Source organism: Silene latifolia, chromosome 3 (genome assembly GCF_048544455.1).
Source record: "Silene latifolia isolate original U9 population chromosome 3, ASM4854445v1, whole genome shotgun sequence".
Classification (NCBI taxonomy): Eukaryota; Viridiplantae; Streptophyta; class Magnoliopsida; order Caryophyllales; family Caryophyllaceae; genus Silene; species Silene latifolia.
The window spans coordinates 82,126,511-82,147,807 of record NC_133528.1 but is presented as its reverse complement, the minus strand read 5'-3'; the positions used below and the strand labels follow the sequence as shown (position 1 = coordinate 82,147,807).

The window sequence follows — 21,297 nt, the reverse complement described above, 5'->3', positions numbered from 1 at the left end:
CTTTTACTCTTATTTCATTCTCCTCCTTAATATCCGTGCCCACTAACAAAGGGAAGAAAATATAGAATTGGAGGGAGTACGAATTATGACTTATGACTAACATCTAAGATTGGAGGGGTAGTTAAATTGATAATTTCTTAAACTATATGCCAAAGTAAATCACGGCTACAACATCTGAGGTAAATCCGTCTATAACAAGTAAGAACTATACATTGATACTTTATGAAGAGTTTAAAATCAAAGTCATTAATTAGTTTACAATAACAAATTTACCATTTCACACACAAGAACTTTCATTTTTTACTAGTTTTGATTAACAATAGGACATTATTTTAGTTTCCGTGCGGCATGAAATCTAGTTTGTGATATTTTTACTACACTAAGGATTAATGTTTGTTTTCCAATTAATCAAGGATTAGTAGGTGGAAAATGGTTGGAAAACGCATTTGTCGTGAACCTTAAACTCCTGAACAAAGCCGATAGAAAAGATACAAGCAAAGACGCAATCACGCAATCACGCAACCACACAAACAAAACAAGAAAGATAAAAAAAATGCACCCAATAACAGGGGCGAATGAGAATAGCCCATTCGGAGAGCTAACCCCATCCGAGTTCTACAAGCGTCACTCAGTGAGTCACTCATCGGAGTACATAACCAATTCGCGTGGCCTCAAGCTCTTCACACAATGGTGGATCCCACTGAATGAACCCAAACCCATTGGTGTAATCTGCGTGGTCCACGGCTACACCGGCGAGTCAAGTTGGTCCGTGCAGTTAACCTCGGTTCACTTAGCCAAAGCCGGGTTCATCGTATGCGCCATCGACCACCAAGGCCACGGCTACTCCGACGCGCTCGACGGCCTCGTGGCTCATATCCCTGACATCAACCCAGTTGTGGATGACTGCATCGCTTTCTTTGACGCCTTCCGTGAGAAACACGCTCCAACCCTGCCCTCGTTCCTGTACTCGGAGTCGCTTGGCGGGGCGATTGCAATCTTGATCACGTTGAGGAAGCGCGTGGAGGAAGGTAAGGGGGGGTTTGATGGGTTGGTTTTGAATGGAGCAATGTGTGGGATTAGTCCTAAGTTTAAGCCGCCGTGGCCTTTGGAGTATTTGCTTGGAATTGCGGCCACGCTTTTGCCTACTTGGCGCGTTGTTCCTACTCGCGGCTCTATTCCTGATGTCTCCTTCAAGGTCAGCTCCTCAACTAATTTCGTTGTCCAATCAAAACTTTCTAAGTTTAGGGGTTTATGCCTTGTCTGAGTAATTCATAACTTCTTTGAATTGTACTCCGTATATTGGTATTCATGTTTGATTTTTAGGGGTTTATGCCTTGTCTGAGTTATTATTAAATCCCTTTGAGCTAATTTGAGGGGTCGTCTGGTTGCTCGAGAAACTTTATCTTTCTGGAAACTTACAATTCATGGGAATTAAGTTTCAACCTCCAATTTGGGTGAATTTGGCAAAATCGTATGATTGTCCATGTAGGAATGGAATTCCACATGAACTTCCAATGATTAAGGGGGGAGTAGATAAGTCACTTCCCATATTATGTAGACATTGAAAGTTCCTGAGAAGTTTTAATCCTACATTCTTCCAAAAATATGGCAACAAAACAACTTTATTTTTTTAAAATCATGCGATTTTCCATTTTTGCGTTTTTCAAGTGGTAACCAAACGACTCCTAAATGGGCCAAAATGGAAAAAAAATTGAGTATGCTTAAAATTTTAACTAGTTTCGAAATTTAAGTTCCATCAATTTTATTTAATAAGGTAATAGATTTATCCTTTAAAATACGACCAACATATCTTACACTTTAAAATGAGTGAAATAAGTTAAAGTCATCAACTTTCTAACCATCTCAAAAGAGTTGAACATAAAGCCATTTGTTATTTGATTAGGCTAAAAAGATAAGAGAAAATTGTTGATTACAGCCTTATAAAAACTACTTTTTGAAAATTACAGTCTTATAATTGTTTTTTGAAAATTACACCCGTAATATTATTTTTCTTTAAAAATTGCATCACGATGACGTTCCCGGTCAATTTTGTCAAAAATTGAACGATATACCCTTGCCTATTTGTTTGCCTACATACCAAGTCTTTTCAATTTACCTATCATTTATCCCTTTCATTCACTCCAAAACCCTCTAATCTTCCTCACCCTTATTCTCTAAAATTTTTCCCAAAATTTCCGCAAATTTTCCCCAATTTCTACTGTAATTCATCTAAACTAGACAAACAGATCAGGTCGTGCCGTGTTAGTGTCAATATTGAACGGGTCACCAATATCCCAACCCTAACCTGGCCCAATAAAATAAACGAGTCATTTGTCTCAACCCTAACCCGACCCATTCAATTTTTCTATAACCCAACCCGACCTATTTAACCCATTTATCTTTAAGTAGGTCATTTTTAACTCACTTAACCCGTTTAACCCAATAAACTAATACAACAAACTACGATTTATAACCCTAATATCCCAAACATGATGAATGAAAATGTTAATTCTTAAGTTGGTATGTTGAATTATTGACTCAAGCCAAATATATTATAACAATTTTAAATAAATGGATTATTCGTGTCGGGTTCGCGTCAAAAGACATCAACCCTAACCGAACCCATTTAAGTTTCGTGTCGTGTCGTGTCGTGTCAACCCAATTACTTAAATGGGTCACAACGTCTTAACCCTAACCCGCTAACTTCGTGTCGGGTTCGTGTCGTGTTTTAGGGTCGTGTCAATAATTGCCGCCTCTAAATTCATCCCCATTGTCGAATAACGGCTCCATATCATGAGTGGTAAAGTTGTGTCATCGTCTAACGGTTCTACTTCAAAGACTAAGTATTCATTCATTCTATTTCTCTTAAATTTATCTTCAATTTGTTGTTGTTGGTAGTGTTACTGTAAATCTGATATTTTCCCCAATTTGTTGTTTTTCAATTGATTGAGTCGAATTTTACGGTTTTAATTTGGAGAAAATTGAAGAACCCTAATTATTTTCAATTTGGAGAAAATTGATGATGAAGAACACTAATTAATTTTAAGAGAAAATGGAAATAATAGAATTAGAAATTAATTAAATTGATTAGATTAGAATTTGAAGAAAAAGGGTGAATTAGATTATTTAATATTGTTGAAGAAATGAAGAATTAGAGAGAAATGGAGGTGTGAAATCTGATTTGGGGATGAACATAAGGGCTTATAAAGGTTGAAGGTAAGAATATTTTGGTCTTAAAAAATGAACTTAAGTCACAAAAATTCAAATAGACATCAATTTCCCGCCGGAGTTAATGTTTTGACTGTAATTTTTGACCAGAAATAATATTATGGGTGTAATTTTCAAAAAAAAATTTATAAGGCTGTAATTTTCAAAAAGTAATTTTTATAAGGTTCTATAATCAACAATTTTCTCAAAAGATAATCACACTTATTATAATTTTTTTATTTGTACTTTTCTGGAACAACACAATAGCTTTACAATATGAGGTGAGGTGTAATAAAAAATGGGACCTATTATTCGATATTGATTGAAAGTCCTTACATTTTACGAAACTATTTTTTTTTTCAAGACTCTAAATCAAAATTGTTCCGGCTATTTGTTATATTTGCTTTTAACACAAAGATTAATGAGAAAGAAGATGATCATTTGTGATTGTTATCGTGGATGACAAGCGTATAATATTGGATGTAGAAGTTTAAATTACCCACTAGAAACATACTCAATATAGAAAGATAAATAAATGAATTCAGAGAGCTGAAAATGCATTAGACAATAGAAAGATAAATAATCGAAAAACGAATGAAATATACGTTTAAATAACTCGACATCCAATTGATTATGCAATTTCACATTGAAGGAAATGATGCCAAGATGAGATGGAGGCGTTATAGGTATGAGATGGATGGAGATGGTAACGATAAATGGAAGGGAATTAGAAGAGGATGAATTGGTTTGGGGATGGGGATTTAAGGGACCTAGAAATGGTATATTAAAGGGTTAAATTGGTTTGAGATTTTTTTTTTTAAAAATTTAAGTATCAGCAAACTTATTACTTCATGTAATAATAGCACTAAGACTTGGAATGTGACTAGATTTAAGGATCTCAACAATCCCGAGATAGAAAAGTCAGCTAGAAACAACTCTAGTAAGGAAGAAATTTGGTGGGAAAAACTTAGAATCGGTTTTCTAAAGCTAAACTTTGACGGATCGAGAATAGAAGGTAATAAAGCTGCTTTAGGATATTCTATAAGAGATCACAATGGTAAAGTCGTTTTGTTGGGAGCAAAAAAGTGCGGATCCAATATTATTCTTGTTGCAGAAGCTCTCGCTCTAAAAGAAGGTATTTTAGCAGCTAAATACTTAGGAATCCCAAAGTTAATTGTGGAAGGTGATAATTTATGTGATGTAAAACTGTATGGAAAAACGAGAATGAACAGATCGTGGAACTGTTCGTTTGAGTTTGTTAAATCTGTGATTGTGTATGTCGTTATAACTAGTAAATTTGCAGCGGAAATTGATTTGTTTGGACTGATTATTTCGTGATTATTGAAGTAACCGGATAGTATGGTGAATTCCTAGTCCTAACCTCGCAAGGTATCAAACGCAGATTCACGCAATCAACCTCGCAAGGAAGACTTGTAGATTAAGCTCGCAAACCTAATCAGAATAATGCTCACAAACGTAAACAATTTTTATTGCTGGAAATTCGATGTGTGTTTCTGATTACACACGGTGCTATTATACTCCTAAACGAGGTCATAATTCGACCCAAACCCTAGCTTGCGAATCAAGCTACCTTTCCTTTCCTAAACTAACTAGGAAAGTTATTCCCTTTTCCTAAACTAACTAGGAAAGTTATTAAAATACTAATATTAGAATACAATCAGATTTTAGGGTATTCTAATCAAACTAGGATTAGGAAAATCTAGCTTTCCTAACTTTATTTGGAAACAGTAAATAAACTAATTTATTATTCCTACACGATTTAGGAAACCGTGTATCCTAACCATCCTAGGAGCCGTGATATGCAGCCCCAGAGCCGTGATATGCAGCTCCAACGCCTTCCCATTTTAGCATCAACACATTACTCGATCCAAGCTCAAATCCTTTTACTAGTTGAGTCACATTTCGACTAATAAGAATTTCATTTGCTTGTTCCGAGCATGCTCCTGCATCATTCTCTCCTTCTTTTTGAGAATTTGCTCTCAAATCCTCGTCTTCTAAATACGGTGACAGGTCGCCTACATTGAACGTCGCGCTCACCCCACCATATTCACTCGCCAATTCCAGCTTGTATGCATTAGAACCATAACATTCGAGGATCTTGAATGGACCATCTGCTCGTGGCATCAACTTGTTCTTCCTTTTGGACGGAAATCGTTCCTTCCGTAAATGTAACCACACAAGATCACCTTCTTTGAAAACAGGTTGCTTACGGTGTTTATTAGCCTTCTCCTTGTATTTAGCATTTGCCTTCTCAATTTGAGCTCGAACTTGTTCACATACTCGGAGAAATGCTGCTTGCCTCTCTTTGGCCTCAAAACTCAACACATCTTTCTTTGGAATGGGCACTAAATCGATGGGCAGGTATGGATTCACGCCATAGACAATCTCGAATGGAGCTCGTCCTGTCGTCATCGATGGTGTACGATTATAAGCGAATTCAGCATGCGCTAATTTGATATCCCAATCCTTCGTGCTTTTACTAACCAATCCTCGCAATAAACTCCCCAGAGTACGGTTGGTTACCTCGGTCTGACCATCTGTTTGTGGATGGTGTGATGTACTGAAAAGAAGCTCAGTTCCCATCAAACGCCATAACGTTTTCCAGAAGTAACTAAGAAACTTCACATCTCGATCTGAAACAATAGTAAGAGGTATTCCATGTAACCGAACGATCTCTCTATAATACAAATCAGCCACTTTAGTCGCATCATCAGTCTTGTGACACGGAATAAAATGCGCCATCTTCGAGAATCGATCAACTACCACCATAATTGAATCCTTACCCCTCTGAGTTCTCGGCAAACCAAGGATAAAATCCATGCTTACCTCATTCCACGGTTGCACAGGTACGGGCAGAGGTGTATACAAGCCTTTGGTAAACGTGCTTTTAGCCTTTTGACATACCACGCATTTCGCCACGATTTCTTGCACGTCCTTATTCATCCTCGGCCAGTAGAAGTGTTCACTTAGGATGTCACTCGTCTTATTAACTCCAAAGTGTCCAGCAATAGCCCCGCCATGAGCTTCACGTACCAACAACTCCCTAATCGACCCATTTGGAATGCACAAATTGATTACCTTTGAAGAGATAGCCATCTTGAACAAAAGATACAAACTGTTGGATCAATAATTTCCTTCAAAATTCTCGGATCGATTTGTCTGACTCCTTGATATGTTCGAAACCAAGAATTCTGGCATCCAACTCAATCAACAATGAATGTCTTCGTGATAATGCATCAGCCACGATATTAGAACTTCCCGTCTTGTATTTTGAAGAAAACGTGAATGATTGCAAGAACTCTACCCATTTAGCATGTCTTTGATTCAACTTTTGCTGCCCATAAATGTGTTTAAGAGCCTCGTGATCAGAATGTAAAATAAACGGCTTTGGACGCAGATAATGACTCCAATGGTCCAATGCTCTCACGATTGCATAAAACTCGTTGTCGTAGGTTGAATAGTTCACCTTGCACCGTTTAATTTCTCAAAAAAATATGCAATAGGTCTCTTTTCTTGTATTAACACGGCACCAATTCCAACACCACTTGCATCACACTCGACTTCAAACAATTTATTAAAATCGGGTAGTGCTAAAAAAGTCCGAACACGCCTTGCGCTTCACCTCCTCAAACGCCTTTTGGGCGCTGCTAGTCCACACGAACTCTCCCTTCTTGGTTAGCTCTGTAATTGGAGCCATAATCGAGCTGAAACCCTGGATGAATCGTCTATAAAATGATGCTAAACCATGAAAGCTTCGCACCTCTGTAGTTGATTTCGGAACTGGCCAGGCTTGAATAGCATCGACCTTGGATGGGTCCATACTTACTCCGTCTTTACCCACAATATAACCAAGAAAAACAACACTTGAGACCATAAAAGTACATTTTTCTAGCTTACCATAGAGCTTCTGATCTCGCAAAACTTCAAACACAGCTCGCAAATGTCGTTTGTGCGACTCTTCATCTTTGCTATAAATCAGGATGTCGTCAAGATAGACCACCACAAATTTGTTAAGGAACGGCCTTAACACTTCATTCATCAACCTCATAAACGAACTAGGAGCGTTGCAAAGTCCAAACGGCATAACAAGCCATTCATATAACCCCTGCTTCGTTTTAAACGCGGTCTTCCACTCATCCCCTTCTCGAATCCTCATTTGATGGTAACCACTCCTCAAATCCAGTTTAGAAAAGACACTCGAACCAGCAAGTTCGTCAAGCATATCATCAAGTCTTGGCATAGGAAAGCGATATTTGATTGTAATGTTGTTTACCGCTCTACTATCAATGCACATTCGCCAAGTTCCTTCCTTCTTTGGCACTAATAACGCAGTAATCGCACACACGGACTTAAGCTCTCTTGAACATATCCCCTATCTATCAATTCTTGGACTTGTCTCTCGTAACTCCTTTGCTTCCTCCGGATTACAACGATAGGTCGGCTTATTAGGCAATGCCGCCCCTGGAATTAGATCTATTTGGTGTTCAATACCACGTAAAGGAGGCAACCCATCTCGTAATTCATCCTAAAACACATCCCGAAACTCTTCTAATGACCCCTACTCTCCACGGTCATCACACACACCAACGGACCCCAATTCACGAACCAAAGAAAGACATAAGTTCGTTCTCCACGAGTTAAAGCCTCTTCAACCTCCCGAGCCTCCATAAACATACTCCCCTTCTTTGTTTTAGACTCTTTAATCTTATTAGGTGACATAGGTTTCAGATTATATCTCACATTACCCTTCATCACGCTATACACATTGGATCTCCCATCATGTTCAACCTTTCTATCGAATTACCAAGGCCTACCCAATGAAATGTGGCATGCATTCATAGGAATTATATCGCACCACACCTCATCGATAGGGTCCTAAACTCAACGAAACTAAGGCCTGTTTCTTAACTTGAATCCCATTCTCCCCATTCAGCCAATGTAATTTATATGGTTTAACTCGGTCTTTAGTTTGCAATTTCAGTTCATCAACAAGGTCTCTCGCTACTACATTAGCACATGATCCACTATCAATAATAAGATTGCAAATTTTACGGTTTACCTTGCACCGAGTGTGAAAGATTTGTTCTCGTTGCTCATTCTCACCGAACCCGTTTCCATATGCAAATTACGCAAAGACTAAACACTCCTCTTCACTCAACGGATCCAAATCATGACTATTCCTTCACCATCGCTTTCAACATTCTCTTGAATCGTTTCCTCCTCTGGCGTGACAAATACAAGAATCATATCATACAATTCTTGAGCTGTTAGGGCTCGTTTCTGAGGACATTCGTTTGCTATATGACCATATCCTTGACACTTGAAACAACGCCTCAAAGAACTCCCTTTTGGCTCGGCAACACCCTTTCCTTTGTCCTTGGGTTCTTCTTTCGGGTTTCTTTAGCCTTGCTAGAGCCGGCACGGAATACGAGTTTGTTCCCGAACTTTGTCCCTTGGAATAAGCATAAGGTTTACGTGCCTTATCATGCTTTTCAAATTTTAACGCCAATCTGCAAACATCGCTAAATCCATCGTAATTCTGGATTTCTACCTTCGTTGCAATGGCGGGTGTTAGGCCCTTGATGAATCTCGCCACCCTTAGCTCTTCTTTCTCCTCAAGATCGCATACAATCGACATCTTCTCGAATTCTTTGATATATTCAGTCACGGACATGCTTCCTTGCTCTAAAGATTGGAGCTTTAAGTAGTTATCTTGTTCATAATCCCTTGGCAGGAATCGTCTCATCAAGTGCTTCTTTAATTTGATCCAAGATTCGATCTTGTCTTTGTCTTCCTTTTTCCTCTGTTTTTTCAGATTTTCGTACCATAAAGATGCATACTTTGTAAGCTTCAAGATTGCAACTTTAAATTGCTTCTTGTCATCATACTCTTTATACTCGAAAACCCTCTCAGCTTGTCTTACCCAATCCAGAAATTGTTCCGGATCCATCTCGCCATCAAAGTCTGGAATATCGAGTTTTAAACCCCGATCATCATCGTTCTTATTTCTCGACTTTCTCTTTGGCTGCTCGTCTTCTTCTTCAGATTCGGATGGACTGTCCGATTCCTTTTTCTTCTTCTTAGCCTTCAACATGCTTGCTATGTTTTTTAACACATAAGCCATGTGAGCCATCTCTAACTTCAGCTCGTTATGACCATCTTCCCATGTTTTCGGACCCTCATCACCGTCTTTAACCATGATTAGCAACGTCCCAAGACAGATCTATTAAGGAATAAATCTGAACTAGCTCTGATACCAATTTGATGTAAAACTGTATGGAAAAACGAGAATAAACAGATCGTGGAACTGTTCGTTTGAGTTTGTTAAATCTGTGATTGTGTATGTCGTTATAACTAGTAAATTTGCAGCGGAAATTGATTTGTTTGGACTGATTATTTCGTGATTATTGAAGTAACCGGATAGTATGGTGAATTCCTAGTCCTAACCTCGCAAGGTATCAAACGCAGATTCACGCAATCAACCTCGCAAGGAAGACTTGAAGATTAAGCTCGCAAACCTAATCAGAATAATGCTCACAAACGTAAACAATTTTTATTGCTGGAAATTCGATGTGTGTTTCTGATTACACACGGTGCTATTATACTCCTAAACGAGGTCATAATTCGACCCAAACCCTAGCTTGCGAATCAAGCTACCTTTCCTTTCCTAAACTAACTAGGAAAGTTATTCCCTTTTCCTAAACTAACTAGGAAAGTTATTAAAATACTAATATTAGAATACAGTAAGATTTTAGGGTATTCTAATCAAACTAGAATTAGGAAAATCTAGCTTTCCTAACTTTATTTGGAAACAGTAAATAAACTAATTTATTATTCCTACGCGATTTAGGAAACCGTGTATCCTAACCATTCTAGGAGCCGTGATATGCAGCCCCAGAGCCGTGATATGCAGCTCCAACGCCTTCCCATTTTAGCATCAACACATTACTCGATCCAAGCTCAAATCCTTTTACTAGTTGAGTCACATTTCGACTAATAAGAATTTCATTTGCTTGTTCCGAGCATGCTCCTGCATCATTATGTGTTATTAACTCAATTCGAGGTACTTGGCAAATTCCTTGGGAAATTTCTAGTATTATCAAGGATGTGAAATTAGACCTTCATTTTTTCGATGAAGTGATAATTAAACATTGCTTTCGTGAAGCCAACAAGGTTGCTGACTTCATGGCTTCTATTGGACATTCATGTCCAACTCTTTCGAGGTGGTTTGATAGCCGGTGGTTTCAACTTACCTCCCTCATTCGAAAGGATGAGATAGGTTGGTCTTACCCTAGAGGATCAACCTAGTTTCCTTTCCTAATAAAAAAAAAAAAAAAAAATTGGTTTGGGAATTGGTTCACCACAACTTACTTTGTTTTTAATTTTTTTTTATAGTTTTTGGTTAATATTCAAATGACGATGTTAATTCGGTTATAGTCGTTTGATTACAACTATTATTTTATAATTTAAGAGAAATGATAAATACAACGCAATGAGCTGTATTTCAGGATCTAAATGAGGAAATAAGTTCTTAATATATGCATTAATTGCATTGTTTATGTATAATTTAGTTTTGAATTCCTAAATTAATACCAAATATGAAAGCTATTAAATGTTTAAATATAACCCAATGAGTTGTATTTACTTAAAATATTTATAAATTTATAAAACTAAATTTAAGCTAGATATAATTTAATATAATTGAAAAAATAGGAAAGAAGGTTTGGTAGGTAGTTATACCTGGGGAATGATTGGAAAAGTTGAAAAGTAAAAATGATTGGTTGATGGCCTTAAGACAGTGGCGGAGCCATGGGCACTTTTTCGGGTCCCCGGGACATCGCAAATGAATTTTTTTCGGTGTATTTTGGTCCAATTCTTATTTAAAATAGAGTGAATATATATTTTTATGTAGAAATAAGTATTATATTTTCCACGAGAACCCACAAAGAAAATGTTATGGATCTGCTACTGCCTTAAGCTCTTAAGGGTAAGATTATTAGTAGTGTTAGACAAGACTTACCTAAGACAAGACTTATCAAAGTCTTGAGACAATACTCACTCAAGACTACCAATATTCTAGCAAAGTCTTCATAGACTCAACTTAAGACTCTTGTAGAGTCTTGGTGTAATTTACTAGGAATTTCTTCCAATTAATAAATGACATGTGTACATCTTTTGCTTTTCATTTTTTTCTTTATAAGCTGAAAAAATAAGTAGGGTAAATAGTCGAGTCCGAGGTGAGTTTTATTGATAATGTATAAAGTCTGAGGTAAGCCAGTGAGTTTAAGAAATATAAAAATAATAAAAGTTAGTAAAAAGCTGATGTGACAGAGTTTTAAGACCTAAAAAAGTCTGACTAATAATCTTACCCTAAGACCATCCTCATTTATACCCGCTCATTCATAAGACTTGGATGAGGGTGGTCTTGTTTGCCCTCACTTGAAATTTTTTTCTGTCCCTCTATCTGTAAATCCCGACTCGGCTCTACTTAATCCTTAATCAATGATTAAAAGCATGTTTGACTTCGATTCTCAAAAATGAGTTTTTGTTTATCAAGTTTAATTTTTCAAAAGTGTTTTTCAAAAGTAGAAGCAACAAATTGTTGCTTCTATTTCTATGAGCAAAATATGGATTTTTAGATTTTGAGAATTTTTTGTTTAACTTTTAGAAAATGATGTGTTTGGCCAAAAAGTGTTGTTGAGTCCAAAAACATTTTTACAAGCGAGGCCAAACACACACTAAACTGTAGAGTACGAATCAATTTCTATCATTTTTAGATAAAATACTAATGTTATGCATATAATTACATTTTTTGAAATTCTTTTTCATTTTAATTTGAGTGATAGATGACTAGAGATATGAATATGACGCACAACACTTAATTCAATAGTGAAACATTAAAAAAATAAAAAAAATAAAGGTTTTTCATAAGTTGGGCCGTTTTGGGAGCCAAAATTGTCTTCATTTTCTAAAAAGAAATGAAGAGGCCATTACCTATCAACGTCCCAGATTGTATCCTGTCAAACATTGAACGGTACTGTATCCTGTCAACATGGAACGGTACACGATTTATGCATAAACATAAAAGGTTAATACAGTATAGATGAAATAATATTATTAAATGAGTATGTGAGAGGAAATCCGAGCGCCTTTATAAAAATTTTAACCTTAATACTCCCTCCTATTCTAAATAACTCTCCCTATTTTTTTTTTCGTCTATACACAATACTCTCCCTATTTCCTTATTTGGCAAACTTTTATACTTATTTTAATCACTCCACCCCACAACAATATCCCACAATACTCATACTTTATCTTATTTTAATCATCTTACCCAACAACAATACTTATTTTAATCACCTTACCCCACAACAATACTTATTTTAATCACACAATACCTTCCCTCTCTCCAATCTCCTACCCCCACACAAATACTTTACCATATAATACTCCCTTCCTTAATTTTTGTGTCCTCCTTAAATAGGGAGGGTTATTTAGAATAGGAGGGATCATATTATAATGAACTTTAAAATAATACATATAAGTAATGAGAACCATAAAATTTAGGTGGTGGTAGTATTTGATGTATATAAGTAATGTTGTTGTGACGCAGGTGGAGTGGAAGCGTAAACTAGCAATAGCAAGTCCGAAAAGATACATGGGAAAACCACGGGCGGCCACTGCATATGAGCTGATGAGGGTTTGCAGGGAAGTGCAAGGCAAGTTTGAGCAAGTGAACATTCCACTCTTGATTGTGCACGGTGGGGATGATGTTGTGTGCGACCCAGCCTGTGTCGAGGAGTTGTACCAGCGAGCCTCAAGCGAGGACAAGACCCTCAAGATCTATCCTGGAATGTGGCATCAGCTGGTGGGTGAGCCTGACGAGAATGTTGACCTTGTGTTCGGCGATGTTGTCGGTTGGTTTAAGACTAGAGCTTTACGTGCCACCTCTAACCGAGGTTCCTAGAGGTTGGGTCGTTGACTCGTTTGTGTTGGTTGCATATATGTCGGGCTAAGTTTGTTAGGTCTGTCCAAGTATTTGTGGGTCTTAAAATGATTGGTAATATAATTCGTATTTATTAGGACATTGCCAAATTTATTTGCGTACACGGAGTTAATAAGACCAGAATAACCTTTCATAATTGATATAGTTATACCAATTATCAAGCAATTCCGTTTATTATATCTTCAGTAAACGATTTATATCTTCTCTAATGATTTCTCATTTTATATAGGGTTAATTCACGGGAATAATCCAAACTAAGCCTCCTCTTCTCATATTAATCCAACCTAATGTTTAACCGAGAAAAATCCAAACTTTGACATCATTTAACTTTTACTAAACCGATCCCATAGTTTACCTGATTTCACAGGTTTCCCAACAAGTGAGCATGTGAGATCTATTTCTTTTCTATTTTTTTGGTTCCTTTTTTCCATTGTTGATTAATCTTTATCTTCCTAAGTCAATAAATTTCCCCAAATTAAAAACCAACCCCAAATTTTATCCAGAAAAATTCTAAGCAAACAACCCAATTACAAGAATACATGATACAAGCATCTTCAGACCAACGATAATTTGTAGCAATTGGTTCGTCTGACAACCAAATTCCCCTAATTTTATCAAAAATCTCACCCAATAATTCAACACTCCTAATTGTTACTGTTAGCGATAAAGCCAAAGTACCAAACACAAAACCTTCGTCATTTTTCCCCTCTTTTTCAATTTTTTTCATCATTTTCAATTTTTTCACTCATTAAATTGGCTGCCCTCAATCTTCGCATCTTTATTATTTTCATGATTATTAATCTGTATTTCACCGCTTTCCGCTTTATTTTCCTCCGACACCATTGATTACCACCAATTAAAATCCAAATCAAAATTAAATTAGGTTAAATCCTAAATTGAACCTAACAGTGAGATGTAAATCTGAAAGTGTAGCGAAATAATGTTGATCGGAAAATATGAAATTGGGGGAAAAGGGAAGGAACATATGAATATGTGAGGGGTGCGAAGGGTATAAAGAGTTATGGGTGGTTTGGTGTCAGTGGTGATGGAGCTCGTTGGTGGTGGGATCCTAGAGAGGAGGTTGGGTCATGAAGTCTGGGTGGGATACTGGGATTAGAGAAAAGGTTTGTGATGGAGCACCTTTAACAATAACAATTATATATATATTTTTTAATTTAAAAACATAGAGTAATAACCTGGTTAATAGGTAACAGGTCATCTAGTCTAATTTGAGAAGGCTATAGTTAAAGATAGGTTTATTATGAGTTAAAATGTTGTTCAGATTATTATGAGAATGAGAGCCTTAGTTTGGATTATTCATGTGAAATAACCCAAAAAAACCAAAAGTAAAGGGTAATATAGTGAGTGACCTAAGCTTTTTCAAGTTACGGTCTTGAAGTCTCGAACTATAAGACATTACGGTTAGAACTTGATATCTAGCTCTCTTACCCATTCCGTTTGATGCAATAGAAAGTCAATCAAAGCAAAAGTCAATTGATCATTTGCAATTTCAAGAAGAACAACCGACGCCTTTTTCTCTTTTTTTTTTTATGTTCACTCTATACCTTGTCGGTCGATCGACGCTCGTTGTAGCAATTCTCCATCCTCCCACCTACCAAGTAGGCAGCCAACTTCACATCTTCGTTGCTACCGTTTATAAGAGACAAGAAGCTTTTGAGCAGATTAAATTATATAGCACGTGAAATACAAGTACAATACATATGTTTTAGAGCTGTTCAAATTCGGGCTTGGGCCGGACATGGGCCGGGCCGTGAAGAAAAAAGTTGCCCTTTAAGACTATAGTGGGCGGGCCTGGTCAGAATTATGGGCCAAATATCCTTGCCCTTACCCGCCCTTTAGTCAAAAGTCGGGCGGCCCATGGGCTAATGGGCCGTAACACTAAACTTTAACTGTTAATTACTTATTCGGTATAGAATAACATCAACCTAAACTACTTTTTATATCTCATACCTTGATTTGAAATTTGAAGTTAGGTGTAAAATATATATAGATAGTGAAATAATACATATGAGGGTAGAGGTAAAGATTGGATGTATACATTATTATAACTTGTAGTACACAGTAATTAGCGGTGTTTTGAATATATGCGACTATTGGAAAGATAATCAAAATTTAATTAGCATGGAGATATTAGGAAAGACAACGGTTTAGGTTCGACATTATTAAATAAAAATATGCTTTTATTTTCTTTCATTAAAAAAATCATTATTTATTATATAAAACAATTAATATACACAAATAAATTGAAAATTTATTATCTTATATTTTTAGTGGGCCGGGCGGGTTGGCCCGTTTTAAAAAGCTCGTGTCCATGTCCAACCCATTTACTTAATCGGGCCAGGCTTGTCCAGCCCACGACCCATTTTTTAGAAAATTTTGTGTCCAAGCCCGCTAAAAATAAGGGCCGGATGGGTCGGGTTATCGGGCGGTACGGCCCATTCCGTTTGATGCAATAGAAAGTCAATCAAAGGAAAAGTCAATTGATCATTTGCAATTTCAAGAAGAACAACCGACGCCTTTTTCTCTTTTTTTTTTTTATGTTCACTCTATACCTTGTCGGTCGATCGACGCTCGTTGTAGCAATTCTCCATCCTCCCACCTACCAAGTAGGCAGCCAACTTCACATCTTCGTTGCTACCGTTTATAAGAGACAAGAAGCTTTTGAGCAGATTAAATTATATAGCACGTGAAATACAAGTACAATACATATGTTTATATACACTATTGGGGATAAAATATCACTTTTTATCCTTGATGATGTGTCATCTTCTCATTAGAGGAAAGGAAAGTAAAAGGATAGATGAATTGGAACAAGTGGGACCGTTGGATAAAAAGATCAACAAACACAACTTGTGTTAGTTGTTTCACGTACAAGGATTGACGATAGCCTTTGACTAATTCAACAACTCCCTCCTATTTTTATGGTAACAGAAGCAAGAGCCTAGGAGCAAAAGCAGGGGACGTTACAAAGTCCAAACCCTAGCAAGGCAAATGTTATAAATAGTCAGATGAAGAAAAATTGCAGATCATTCCACACTCCCACTCCGACAAATACACCGATCATATAGCAATACGATAGTAGCAAATTAATCCTTGTATTTCTTTATCTTCGTATTTTCGTCGCGATTATAGTGCCAAATTGGTGGGATCCCGACTCCCCCCGCGGTTGTTCACATATTGGATTTTGTTGGGCCCGATATTTCCGCAGTTACCCTGGCCTGATAGTCAGGGTATGACCGTCAGGGAAAGTTCAAGTTTAGTGCTAGATAACCAAGCCCAAACCCCTGTACCATCTTCATGGTCAAGTTCAACCCTGACCTGACAATCAAGACAATTGTGTGAGGGTAGCTCAGGACAGGCACCAGGCAGAAGAGGACAACGGTCAAGCAAAAAGATATTATTTGACCAAATCAAGGATAATTATGGAGAATATTTCAGCATTATTACACTAATTAAGAGAGCAATTAAGGAGAAGATTATATCATATCATCAAGCATTTAACCGGATATTGATAAGCATTAAAGGCACAATTAATGGCGTCATTAAGAGAGAATATTACGCCATAATTATGGAGATTATTCAGCTTAATAAAGATTACTATACAAGGGGGAGTCAAGATCATTTCAAGACACATTCTATTACGCTACAAGCAAATACATTACAACACTTAGGCGAAATACTCTATATTGTACTGATTATACAATAATTCTCCATAATACTTAGTGAAATCCTCTCCTGGCTTGGTGCCCGTGGTTTTTTCCCATTTAAGGGTTTTCCACGTACAAATTCTGTTGTCATTCTTTACGTTATTTGCTTTACTTTACGCTCGTAGTAGCCTGTCCTGCAATTGTAGTCCAGATAGTTGAGCTAGTTAACCCTGCCATTACTTTACCCTGACCTGATTCAGCCTTGCGCCGAATCCACCCAAAATAATTGGCGCCTACCGTGGGACCTCTAGCTCATTAAAATCTTTTTTCCTTCCCACAAAAAAAAAAAAAAAATCTGTTTTCCCTCTCACAAAAAAATCTAAAAAATAAATTAACAGAAAATGGCACAACCCACTGTGGAAGAGCAATTGAACGCTGCCCTACAACAGTTGGCAGAAAGGGAGAATCTGAAAGAAAAGATGGCTCAGAGCGAGGCTGAAATCTTACAGCTGAAAGAATCTGAGTGAGCCCTGAAACAGAAGTTGGAAAAAACTCATGGATCAGGCTCCAAATTTCAGCCAGGAACTTCGTTCTCATCAATCATTAAACATTTTGATTTTTCAAACTTTGGGAGCCGTAGCATCAACAAAGTGATCAATATAGGTGATGAAGAAACTCCAAAGAATGATGAAGAGAAGCCTTATGAGATAGGAGCAGGAATCATGATGGCGGTAGTCCAGGAGATCAAGAAGCTCCATGAAAAAAACGAAAAAAATACCTGGAGTACCCATCACCATGGAAGAGGCTGCACCTGATAGTTATGCTGATTCACCTTTTGTGGATGAAATAGCAAAGGTGGATCTCCCCAAGAAATTTGTGGTTCAATCCATGAGGACTTACGATGGGACTTCGGATCCACAAAATCACGCGGCCTTCTATAAACAAAAAATGTTGGCTGCATCAATTCCAAGCGAGTATAGGCAGGTCTGCATGTGCAAAGGATTTGGAACAACCCTAACCGGTCATGCGCTGCAGTGGTACATTAACCTACCCAATGAGAGTATCAAGTCCTTTGCTGACCTGATCAACACCTTCAACCAGCAGTTTGAATTGCTAGCAGCAGAGAATTGGAGAAGCATTCCAGCGACCTTTACAGAATTACCCATAAGCCGGATGAGACCCTCAGACCTTTTCTGAACAGATTCAATAAAGAGAAGGTGTCCATTCGTAGATGTGACGTTGGGACAACAGTGGAGGCATTTAGGCAGGGAGTATTACCCCATAGTGACCTCTATGGAGAACTCACCAAGTATCCCTGCCATACCTTCGAGGATGTTCAGGCCAAGACGCTTGCTTATATCAGGCTAGAAGTGAAGGAAAAGTAGATCTATATACTTAACATATTCATATATGTTTTAATTTAATTTGTCATAAAATTAATTAGTGATCTTATGCATGCAAATTTTAATAAAAGAAGATAAGAAAACATTTTCTCACCATAATAATTTCGGTCATATTGGGCACCAACAAGATCTCCTTCTTGTTAGTTCTTGAGCTTTCCATTAATGGATGAACATACATGACCTCAAAATAGAAGCCCTCCAATTAGTTGCACCCAAAACTATCCCTTAATCCCACAAACTAACATGTACTAGATGTTTATATTGTGGTTTACCTTAAATTTGATTACTAATACTCATATATTACTTTGATAATTTTAGTAATCTTTCATGAACAAATTAGATTAAAATCTCATCTTTTTGTTGAAGATTAAAGAGAGAGAAGAGAGAAAAATATACATGAACCTTTTTGCATGTATTATCTTAGAATGAATGAATAAGAGAAATTGATTCCCTTAAACAAGAGGAGGTTCACGGTTGGGACTCCAATATGGGGCATCCTATTTTCTCTTTTTGTCTTCACAAGAATTAGGTGTGTAAGATGTGTAAGAGTAGGTTTAAGGCTAGTTGTAGGTAGGCCATGATAAGGTCATTTTATCTCATAAAATAATTCACCCACTAACATCTTCCACTTCCATTATTTCGGTCCATATACATAAAATGGACTACCATTTTATTTTGTCAATTTGTCAATTGTCACACAAAATGTCACATGTAGTATGATACATGTTACTAATTAATTAAATGCATATTTATCACATAAATATCATTTTATAAATTAATTAAATTATATTCAACAAATTGACTAGTGATACTTGATCACGTAAATAAAATGGGTCATATAATTATAATTCACAATGTCTTGTAATTATAATCAACCATTCATTCTTATCTTTATTGTTTCTCAAACAATAAACAATTTTAGTAATAAAGCAATTTATTACTAAAATAAATCTTATTTAATCCCATTACAATAAGATATCAATATTCTCTCTCACAAATCGAATTGTTCAATTTTAAGGAATTAATTAATCTGTATCGGTATACAACTAATTAACCTTTTCAATTAAGGGAATCGTCCTTTAGGTGTGACCTCAAGGGATCAACTGATCACCACCGTCAAGCACGACGAATGTCAAACTCTAGCCAGCCAATCATTACCGATATGTGTGGACCAGTTGACTATATATATTATGTATCATCCCTTCCTTATTCTTGTAATGAGATTTAATAATGATATTTAAATCATGTGATCGCACTATTGTTGAGGACACATTTCCCAACAAGAAGAGGACAAGAGCTACAAGGTTGGAGCATCCAGCCATACAAAAGACTATGAAAAGACGAACAGGAAAAGTGCAGGTTACAACAGGGGAAGCAGTCACAGGACAACCCCGTACACCAGGCCTGATTATTCAAAAGTCAACTTGACACAAGAATAACAAGGTAAGACTAAGATTCATCCACCTATTTCTGAACATAACTTCTGTGTTAACATTGCAGGCCTGATCCTGCGACTTGACAACATGGGACCAGTAGTCAGATGGCCTAGAAAGGGGGACAACCCTAACCTAAGAAGAGACCAGACCAAATGGTGTGAGTTCCATATGGATGTAGGACACACAACAGAGGACTGTTTTACTCTCGGAAAGGAGGTAGCCTACCTATTGAAGGCTGGACATCACAAAGATCTGATCAGAACCAAAGGTAGCCAATCTGATCAGAACAGAAGCAACCAGGAGCAAAAGCAAGAGCACAATCTTCCTCCACCACCTCCTCTCTATGAAGTAAAATTCATAAATGGTGGATCGGAAATTTGTGGCCTGACCAGTTCAGCAGCAAAAAAGATAGCCAGGACTCCTCAAACAAAGTCACCCTGCAAGCCTGATAATTTACCACCCATCACATTCAGTGATTGTGACTTGGTAGGCATCCCTGACCTGCATCATGACGGCCTGGTGATCTCCATGTGAATCGGGACTGCCAATGTAAGAAGGATCTTGATAGATTGAGGTAGCTCGGTGAACCTGATCATGCTGAATGTACTCAAAACCATGAAAATCAACGAGGACCAAATTACTAAGAAATCCAGCGTCTTAGTAGGATTTAGCGGAGAAACAAGGAACACGTTAGGAGAAATCTATCTCCCTACCTATACTGAAGGTGTTGCATCCTATGAAAGATTTGGAGTCCTTGACTGTTTGTCTTCTTACAATGTCATTCTAGGCAGGCCATGGATCCACAATGTCAAGGCCGTTCCCTCGACCTATCACCAGTGTGTCAAGATACCAACAGAATGGGGAGTAGCAACCATCAAAGGTGAGCATAAATCAGCCCAGGAATGTTACACTGAGGCCCTGAAGCCTTCTAAGGCAGGTAAGTCCCTTGTATAGCAATTACAGTATCCTGTCAGCAGCACATACGTAGCACCACCAAAGATAGAAATGGATCAGGTAATCCTCGATTCTGACTACCCTGACAGGTATGTTCTAATTGGGTCTGATGCCCCTGACACTATCAGGCCTGATTTAGTAAGTTTTCTCAAAAATAAATCTTCCTGTTTTGCTTGGTCTCACTTTGATATGACTGGAATTAGCGCGGATGTTATCACTCATAAGCTCAATATTGACACATCTTTCAAGCCTGTGCATCAAAAAAGACGAAAATTCGCACTTGAAAGAAACCTTATCATCAATGAAGAAGTAGACAAGCTCCTGGACATGGGCATGATCAGGGAAGTTATGTACCCTGAATGGCTAGCAAACGTGGTTGTCGTACAAAAGAAGAATGGCAAATGGAGAGTCTGTGTGGATTACACTGACCTGAATAAAGCCTGCCCCAAAGATCCATTCCCTCTACCACACATTGACGCCATGGTAGATGCAACGACAGGGCACGAGATGCTAACGTTCATGGATGCTTGCAGTGGATTCTGTTGGAATAAGTGTCCTCCGACAATAATGCGATCACAACTGTCGATCATGATGATCACATG

The 21,297-nt window shown here is 37.5% G+C and overlaps 1 protein-coding gene across 1 annotated transcript; it reads left to right on the top strand.

The window, feature by feature from the left end:
• Positions 1-368: 368 nt before the first annotated feature.
• LOC141647746 (caffeoylshikimate esterase-like) lies at positions 369-13,408 on the top strand. The gene is made up of 2 exons (XM_074456057.1): positions 369-1,195; positions 12,842-13,408. Exons 1-2 carry the CDS (start codon positions 554-556, stop codon positions 13,193-13,195), a joined length of 996 nt encoding a protein of 331 aa, XP_074312158.1. The 5' UTR covers positions 369-553; the 3' UTR covers positions 13,196-13,408.
• The last annotated feature ends 7,889 nt before the right edge of the window (positions 13,409-21,297 follow it).